At 41.9% G+C, this 9,848-nt stretch overlaps 1 protein-coding gene across 3 annotated transcripts in view; it reads left to right on the top strand.

Annotated features, from left to right (window-relative positions):
• Positions 1-226: 226 nt before the first annotated feature.
• Positions 227-9,848, top strand: part of Zc3h8 (zinc finger CCCH-type containing 8) — a 23,900-nt gene continuing 14,278 nt past the window's right edge. For all 3 annotated transcript variants that reach the window (XM_031371858.1, XM_031371855.1, XM_031371856.1), the window contains exons 1-3: positions 227-439; positions 4,174-4,267; positions 8,772-9,006. In XM_031371858.1, coding sequence (XP_031227718.1) covers positions 363-439; positions 4,174-4,267; positions 8,772-9,006 — 406 coding nt within the window. In that variant the 5' untranslated portion in view covers positions 227-362. The remainder of the gene's footprint in view (positions 440-4,173; positions 4,268-8,771; positions 9,007-9,848) is intronic.

Here is a 9,848-nt window from a genome sequence, read left to right as displayed (position 1 = left end):
TTCTCTCTTCTCTGTCTCTGTATCTCTCTTTGTCTCGTACATATAAAAATAGCACAGCTTTCTAAAAAAGAATCCAAAAGATTATTTTTTTTAACGGTATTCGACTGTCGCACTAAGGAACACAACCGGCATGCGGCGTACAGAGAGTTGCGCGTGCGCAGCGCAGGCACCAAAAAGTGAGCATTGCGCATGCGTGGCAGGGCAGGCCCGGTTGCGCGGAGTCGCGCCCAAGCAACCGGAGCGCGTGCGCGTGCGCGGGGCGGAGCGTGCGGCCCTTGGCGCGACTCTGGGTTATTTAGCCTCGACTCTGGTGGTTGATCAGTACCTGCTCGGCGTGAAGAGGAACGGTCCCTGTCTGAGTTATGGATTTTGAAAATCTCTTTTCAAAGCCCCCTAATCCGGCCCTCGGCAAAAAACCGGCCGCCGACCCTGCGGAAAGGTGATCCACAAATTCTGGTCCTCTGCAGGGGCACCGCTGGGCTCCGCCCCCTCGCTCCTGGGAGCCGGCAGTCCTGGGCTGGCGCGTGAACCGAGACCGGCGCGGAGAGGTCGCGAGGGGAAGAGGGGTGGGCGTCGGAGTAGGGACCGCGGGCGAGGGCAGTGGTCGGGCGGCAGGAGGAGGCCCCAGCCTCTGAAGCTGCCCCCAGGGGCCGGCCAGCTGCTCCCCTTGCACGTGCGCTTAACGTGTTTGCTGTCACTCCCCTCCCAGGCGGCGGCGTTGCCTGCACCTCTAGTTCTCGAGAGTTAAAGGATACATAGACAGCTCTGCCAGTGATCCTGGACCAGAAATCCCCAGAATAAAACAGCGCTAGCATCATTTCAGCTTAGTTTTTCTGTTAAATTGGAAAAGCATGTTGTTAATCTCGTACTTAGTGCAGAGTGCAGGATTTCTGTGCAGATACCCATTCACTTTTTAGTTTTTTGAGTTGATAGAGCCCTCAAACCCCATCTCTCCTAAATCCTTGTCTTCTGTGTTCTCTCTTTTCTGAGGTGGAACCCTTGACACATATCCTTCACGAGTTTTTTTCCATCCTCATTAAGACACATTTCAGTGTTGGGCTGGACCTGTTAATCTCAGCATTTGAAAGGCAGAGGCAGGCAGATCTTGGGAGTTTGGGACCAGCCTGGTCTAAATAGCAAGTTCCAAGCCAACTTCAGCTACATAGTGGAAACTGTCTCAAGGGGGAAGGAATATATGTGCATGTTCACTGCTCAGTCTCAACTACCTTAGTGGAAACTATTACCCTAATTGGGTTACCATCGAGAGCTTTACTGTGTACTTAATGTGAAGCTTTTAGTCTTCACATCAATCTTAAGAAAATGATGTCCCCGTTTTACAGATGAGAACATTGAGGCATAGTCACCCCTCAAGATTGTGCAGTGAGTGGCAGACCTAGGATTAAGGTGCTCAGGTTGGGTTACTTAACATCACTCAGCTTCTAAAGCAGAATTACTCATGGAAATTAAGTTCTATTGATACTGTGAGGAAGTGGACACTAATTACTTGAAGGTGATAACATAATAACAGCAAGAGAAACGAATTGAAAATTTTAACATGTATGGGAATTGAGTAAGATTTAAAAAATAGTTAACAGTTTGAACATATGTTAAACAATATACCTGTTTACTAAAGTTTGGCTAAAATATGTAAGAGATACTTGGATACTTGGCCAAATGATAGGTGAAGACTGGTCTGAAAGTAAGGTGTCTATTCATATGCCTGCTTTTCACTTTACCTTTAGGTCTTTTTCAAGGTTTTAGATTTCTGTATTTTTCTCTTAGTTTATCTTTTGATTTGTCTGTAGACTTTTTTTCAGTACACTAAAACATGGTTTTATTTATTTATTTATTTATTTATTTATTTTGGTTTTTCGAGACAGGGTTTCTCTGTGTAGCCCTGGCTGTCCTGGAACTCAGTCTGTAGACCAGGCTGGCCTCGAACTCAGAAATCAGCCTGCCTCTGCCTCCCAAGTGCTGGGATTAAAGGTGTGCGCCACCACTGCCCAGCTTTATTTTTATTTTATATGTATGAATGTTTTGTCTGCACAGGGTGTGTCCATTGTCCTTGAAGGCCAGAATTAGAACCTATACTTACCTGTGGTTGTGTGCCACCATATAGGTGATGGAAATCAAGCTAGTTCCTCTGGAAGAGCAGCCAGTGTCCTTAACTACTAAGCCATGTCTCTAGCTTGAAACAGGAGTGACTTTGTTCCTGATAGGAATACTCATTTAATTAAAACAACTTCTATTGACAGAAGACACACCATTCTAGGCCATGGTGATAGAATAGTAAATGAATAAAATACAGAAAGTACTAGTGGTCATGAATTGTATATTATTGAGGTGGACCACAGATACATAGTATTTTAGATGATAAAGCCATGGAATAAGTGAAAACTTGAGTGAGGAGTTATGAAGTATTTGTGGAATAATAAGAATAGTGTTGTAAAGAAGATAGTTAAGGAAAAGTCTTACTGAAAGGTGGTTTTCATGGTGGGTATCCAGGTAAATCAGTTGAATGGGAAGTTGGCTGTTTGATTTTTAAGGGCATGGATTTAGAAACTAGGATATTGGAATTAGCTGTATCAGATGGTATTAGAAGCCGGAGGATTGAAGGACATCACAGAGAAGGGAAGTATAGAAGAAAGAAAGGTGAGGACACTTTGTTGGGAGTTGCAGGGATGAAGAGCCAACCAAGGAGATTAAGAAGTAGCCACAGGGCATGGTGGCACACTTAAATCCCAGTACTGGGGAAGCAGAAGCTGGTGGATCTCTGAGTTTGAGGCCAATGTGGTCTGCATTTTGAGACCCTCTTTTTTTTTTTTTTTTAAGCAGCAATAGGGAAAAAAGAAACAGGACAGCTCAGTGTAGCTGGAGCTGGCTGACTGGCTTATGGGTGGTCAAGGAATAGGACTGAGGATCATGGTTCCTAATGGAAGTGGAGGGGGCAGTAGAATGACAACCTGTGGTTTAAGGCACAGTTCTCCCAACTGATATTTTCTATCCCTTCATCTTGGGTTCATTTTGAGTTCTGCTAGAACAGTGGTTCTTAACTTTCCTAATGCTGGGAACCTTTAATACAGTTCCTCATGTTGTGGTGACCCCCAGCCACAAAATTATCTTTGTTGCTACTTTATAACTATAATTTTGCTGCTGTTGTGAATTATAATATAAATTTCTGATATGTGACCCCAATGAAAGGGTTGTTCAACCTGCTTTCTCCAAAGGGGTATAGACTCACAGGTTGAGAACCGCTGTGCTAGAATATGCTCAGGAATTACCTCACATACTCTGTATGCTTGGTCAACCTCTCATGCCTGAGTTCTTCATCTTCTTGTTTGGGTGTTTATCTCCTAACCTCTGAAGGCATCCTGCATTGTACCTGACACACCTCTTTTTACACTCCTCTTCCATATCTTTTCTGTTTAGAAAACCCCAAATCTAACTTAAGTGTTCCTTATATGTGTGCCTGTGTTAATTTTCTCCCAAGAAGCTAGGAAGCTCTGAGAAGGCTTGTCCTTTTCCTTGTTGTACCTTGTGACATGAAGCCACAGCCTGACGTGTGGTGAATATTTGGTATGTACTGAGTGACTGAATTGAAGAATGACTGGTGATTTATGTACGAGCTACTTCTTTTTGTTTGTTTGTTTGTTTGTTTTGAGACAGGGTTTCTCTGTAAGCCCTGGCTGTCCTGGAGCTCACTCTGTAGACCAGGCTGGCCTCGAACTCAGAAATCCGCCTGCATCTGCCTCCCAAGTGCTGGGACTAAAGGCGTGTGCCACCACGCCCGGCTACAAGCTACTTCTTAAGCATTAAGATTATATAATACAAAGTTTCAGTTTTATTCACATACATACTAACATTTACTGGTCAATATCATCATTGTTGTTTTTGTTTTGAGACAGTGTGTAGCCCTGGCTGGCTTAGAACTTGCTATGTTATACTATACTATACTGCTCTGAAAGTCACAGAGATCCACTGGCTTCTGCCTCCTGAGTGTTGGGATTACAAGTCTGCACCATCATACCTGGCCTACATTGCTGTTTTTATTAATGTTGTTGTTATTGTTATAGAGTATTTAGACTTCAGATCTCAGATTTGAGACAAACCCGAGCAATGAATTTTAATGCTGTGCAATAAACCCTTTTGTGTTATTTGCTATTTTTGCTACAGAGTTGATGAAATAGATGATACTGAAGTTGAAGAAACACAGACAGAGAAAGTCAAATGGAAAGTAAAGCGGGACTGTGAACAAATTCCTAAGAAAGTAAGATTCAGCCGGCTGGTTGAACTGACGGCTCTGGGTGGATGTGAGAGCATGAGGGACCCTGTTTGTCTCACTGTATTCAGCAGTAAGGACCAGTTACTTAGGTCAGGAAACTCAGTTATCTTTCAGTAACTTTCTTTTCCTCATCATCGGATGGAGAATGTGCCAGTATTGTAACAAGATCAGTTTCCTTGTTCCTGAAATGGATTATAAATCAAAAAGCTTCTTTCCTGTCAACTTAGATGTAAAATTTAAGGTCTGATTCACTAACTCAACCTGCCTGAGTAATTACTGATTAAAAACCCAGATTAGTGTGTTGGGGATGCTGTACCAGGAAACAACATGGCAGTAAGAACAACACAAATACAGTATCTTGTAGTTCTTGGGCTGGAGTCGAGTCTGAGAGCAAGGTTTTGGCAAGGTAGTTCTTTGTCAGATGTGTGAGGAAAGATCTGTTCCAGACCCCTCTGATGCTCTTTGGTTTTCCATGACTCTGGGAAACATCCTGACCTCACCTGCCATGACCTGATTACCAAATAGTCCATACTCTGAAGTGCTAAGGATTAAGACATATGCATAAGAACTTAGAGTTGGGGGGAGACTCGAGTTCAGTCCATGACAAAGTCAGTATCTGCTCCTCTTTCTTTGTAAAATTTTTTTGGGATACTGTAAATGTTAACATTTCATAAGAATATGTTCATATTGGCAATAAAGCTTGTAAAACACAAATTGGCTGTATAAAAAGCTCCAGGAGAGACAATACAGTTGGCACACCTCATCTCCCGGGGAAACCTGATCAGCCACATAAATACTGTCTTTGCATGTGTAGCTGCCATGGGAAAGAACTGAGGCTCACATCCAGACGCTGCACTTTATTATCCCTCGGGGGTGGCCCCCAGGCCTCACTCTTTCATGCCTACAGTTCATAATCTCTGTACTATTCCTTAGCCATTAGGCAGAGAGCATCTTAAATCTTAAAGTAACTTCCAAGAAGGTTATATGAGAAGATGGATGCCTAGGTTATCCCCAAGCAGAGTTCCTTGAACCCAGGCACTTTAATCACTAATACAAATACATGTAGGGTTAGGACTAACTTCGGGTACTCAGGTAAGCAGTGCAGGTCAAGACAAAGTATAGCTGTCTCCTTCCTCAGTGTTAGTCCCTGACATGAGCAGTTCTAACTCATATACTGATCACTTCCTTGTTCTTTATAGTCTTGGTGCTTGTGTGGTCATCCCTAAGGATACAGTTTAAAATTCTTATATCTAGTATGTGCTCCTTCATCTCTGTTGCAGCACAGTAGTCCATCATTTGAACATAGGACATCCTATTGTAGGTAGGCACTGGGTTTGCTTTCATTAGCAGTGCTCTCACTTCTTCCACTTGTATCCTGCACATGCACTGTGCATTGCCCTGGGAGAGGAGCTGCTGGATCCTCACATGAGCAGTGTTGCCCTTGTGTTGATTCTAAGCTGTGTTAGGAAGGGGTTGTACCAGTTTTTATTCCCATCATGATGACAGAGACACTGTTGCTCTGCTTGAGGAGGATGCCATACCATTCCGAAAGTCATGTCCCAGCTGTGTTTTCAGAATATTACTGTTACTTAACTGTTCAAATCTTCCCATCTGCCTTACCTTCATTGGGGTCCTCAATGGTTTTTTTTTTTTTTTTTTTGGTGGTGGTGGTTGTTTGGTTGGTTGGTTTTTGGTTTTTCAAGACAGGGTTTCTCTGTGTAGCTCTGGCTGTCCTGGAAGTCACTCTGTAGACCAGGCTGGCCTCGAACTCAGAAATCCACCTGCCTCTGCCTCCCAAGTGCTGGGATTAAAGGCCTGTGCCACCACTGCCTGGCATTTGCTTGTTTTGTTAATTTATAGTTCTTTAGGAGTAGTTTTTGGTCATTCTTGTATGTTATGTGTTGCAGACGCCTGCTTACTTGAGCTTTCCATCAAGTGATATTTTTTATAAATGTCATGATTTTAAAAGTAGTTGGCTTTGAGAATATGTTCTCATATATTTAATCCCTATTTTCTTACATTACCTTCTAAAGGCTTTATTTTACCTTTTCACATTGAAATTTATAATCTCTGTGGTGTACAGGCAACCCATCTCTTCATTCATTTTGTTATTATCATACCTAATTGCTCCAGGACCATTAGTTTATCAGTAAGGGGCTGTCTTGTCCCTGTGATTTTACGTTGTCACTCTTGTTAAAATCAGTGTTTTATGTTCCATCTTCCCAACTTTGTATATTGTCCTCTGAATTATTTTTTCCCAGCAAGTCCTGGCACCTTTGTTTATTTCTTCTTTAAAGTATCTTGGTTATCTTCTTTTTCTTTCTTTCTTTCTTTTTTTTTTTTTTTGGTTTTTCAAAACAGGTTTCTCTGTGTACCCCAGAATATTCTGGAACTTTCTCTGTAGACCAGGCTGGCCTCAAATTCAGGAACTTACCTATCTCTGCCTCTCAAGTGCTGTGATTGAAGATGTGTACCACCACACCACCCGGCTTGTCTTGGCTATTCTTATATATAGGTCCATTTATATAAATTTAAAATTAATTTGTCAGGTACCACATAGAGGCTTTTTGTTGGGAATATGTAAAATGTATAGATTACTTAGAAGGGAATTAGAATCCTTTCTAAGCATTTTATGTGTGTGATTGTTGGCAGGAGCTCATGTGTGTGGAAGTGTGTGTCTCTGTCTGTATACATTCATGAAAGCATCAGAGGACAACTTTGGGTGTTGTTCTTCAGTCATTATTCACTGTGTGTGTGTGTGTGTGTGGAGTGTGTGTTTGTGTATGTGTGTATGTAATATACTTACTGAGACAGATTCTCTCACCTAGAACTCACCAAGTGAGCTAGTCTTGCTGTCAGGAGAGCCTCACGGATTCTCCTATCTCTTATGTCCTGCTTTTTTCTTAAGGTGGGTTATGCAGCTTAAACTCAGGTCCTGTGTTTGTAAAACAAGCTCTTTGCTTACAGAACCCTCAAGTGTTCCATAGTTTTTCTTTGCTAAGTCTTACATATTAGCATATCTCTTTGCCCACTAAATAAATTAGAGACTAAAACCATAGTCTGTTGATAGGAGTAGGCCAACTACTTTGTAAAACATTTTAGTGAATCTTGATGACTTTGTGGATCGTAGTCTTGTCAGAACTAAGCACACAGAAACAACTTATAAACGAATGGGCATGACGGTTTCCAGTGGAACTTCCTTCATAAAGCCAGGTGGCTAAAGGAAGAAGGCTGCAGTGGCTCACTCCTATATTTGAGAGGTTGGGAGGATTGCTCTGCGTTTTAGACCAGGATAGGCTGTATAGCTAGAGCCTGTCTTGGTTAAATGAAAAAACAAAACAACTTTATGTCTAAAATGCATTTTATACATTTATCATAATTAAAAAATTAGTTACTCATGTTGCTAAGCACAGGCATCTTAATAACCAAAGCTTATAAAAATATCTTTTATGACAAGATTTTATGTGATTCAGGCTGGCCTTGAGCTATGTAATTGAGCCTCTCCTTGAACTTTTGATCTTCCTGCCTTCCCTCATGCTGATATTATAGACATGTAAATACATTTGCAAATTCACACTTTCTCCAAATTATCACTAAAGGCAAATATGTTACTGTAGTTTATTTGTTTTAAGTTTTGTTTTCTGTGTGTATGTGTGTATACATACATATAAATGTATGTGCACACATGTAGAGGCCAGAGGCTGATGTTGGGTGTCTTCCTTGATTGTCCTCTATTTCGAGACAAGTCTCTCTCTGAACCTTGAGCTCACTGATGCACTTGATGCACTGCCCAGTGAACTCCAAAGATCTCTCTGTCTCCATTCACCTAGTTCTGTCTCCTAGGGACTCCTGTAAGACTACCACACCCAACTTTTACACAGGTGCTAGGGGTCTGAACTTGTATTCTCATGCCTGCATAGGAGACACTTGATGACTGAGCCATCTTCCCTGGCCTCCTTGTGGTTGGTTTGTTGGTTTTGTGTATGTGTTCTAAAATTTATGCTACCTTTTTAAAATTGTGTGCATGTGTGTGTGCATTTGAGTGCTGGTTTGCCTTTCAAGGCCAGAAGCATTAGATTCTTCTGGAGCTAGATTTACAGGTGTGAGTTGTTGGACGTGGTACTGGGAACCAAACTTGGGTCCTCTGGAAGAGTAGTACTATGTGCTCCTAACCACTGAGTCAGAGTGTAGAGAATGCTATATGAAACCCATGTATAGCTGGGCAGTGGTGGCTCATGCCTTTCATCCCAGTACTTGGGAGGCAGAGGCAGGCAAATTTCTGAGTTCAAGGCCAGCCCAGTTTTATGGAGTGAGTTCCAGGACAGCCTAGGGCTACAGAGAAACCCTGTCTCAAAAAACCAAACCAAACCAAACCAAACAAACAAACAAACAAGAAAATCCTTGTATGCAGATGCAATAATGGTCAATTAATGGCCATTATTCCTTATATATCTTAAGTTTTCAAATTTCAATTTTCATCTTTACTTAGTTTAAGCACCTTGGAAACGCTGCAACATCACCAAAGAGTTTGCCACGTAAAAAATCGAGAAGTAAGGACTATGACCCATACAGTGATGGTGAGACATGCAGTCAGGAATCAGAAGATAATTTTGACAAAGAGCTTCAACAGTACATACAAGCCAAAGAAAAGGCAAATGCAGCTCAACCCTCTCTGCCTCCTGAAGAACCTGTGAAGAAAGCCGGAGCAGAAGGTACCCAGCAGAGTAAGTGCTGAACTGTCCTATCACTTAAGAAGTGTTTTACCACCTGCTCTTGATCTTGTGATGAGAAGGTGACCTTTGTCGTTCTTTATGTCAGATACCAGCTTGCTTGCTTGCTTGCTTGAGACATAATCCAGGACTTGGTTGCTTGACATATAAATGCTTATTTTGTAGGAGACACTAGGCAGCTGCTAGTGAGTTATCAAAGGCTGTGTCTCTGTCAGAAGAAGTCTGAATCCCCAGCTTCTGCATGTGTGCAAGAAAGACTGTGCCTGTTCATACAGTAGTACCCTCAGAGCTCCCAGGGTCTCAACCACCAACTAAAGACTGCCCATGGAGGGGTCTGATTGTTCAGGCAGCATGTGTATAGTAGAGGATTGCAAATTCAATCAGCAATAGGAGGAGAGGAGCTCGGCCCTGTGAAAGTTCTGTGCCCCAGTGTAGGGGAATGCCAGGGCCAGAAAGTGGGAGAGGGTGGGGTGGCAGGCATGGGGAAGTGGGAGGCAACAGAGGTTTGTTTTGGTTGTTTTTGTTTCTTTGTTTTTTGGAGGGGAAACTGGAAATGGAGAAATTTATATGTAAATAAAAAAAAAAAAGAGTTGACTGGCTGGGTGATCATGTATGTCTGTGTCCATATATTTTTAAGTGCTGGGAATTGATCACCCAGGCCTCATATTAAGGAAATATGCCACCACAGAACCATTTCCCCAGCATAGAAATGTATTTCTTTTTAATTTTTATTTTTTAAGTTGAAATATATTATTTTAAATTGCTAAAATGGGATTTGGCCATAGCCATTCATTTCTTTTCTCTCTTCTTTTTGTTTTTTTTTTTTTTTTTTTTTT

This window comes from Mastomys coucha, unplaced genomic scaffold (genome assembly GCF_008632895.1).
Source record: "Mastomys coucha isolate ucsf_1 unplaced genomic scaffold, UCSF_Mcou_1 pScaffold15, whole genome shotgun sequence".
NCBI lineage: Eukaryota > Metazoa > Chordata > Mammalia > Rodentia > Muridae > Mastomys > Mastomys coucha.
The sequence above is the reverse complement of the archived record's forward strand: the minus strand, read 5'-3'. Positions and strand labels throughout refer to the sequence as shown.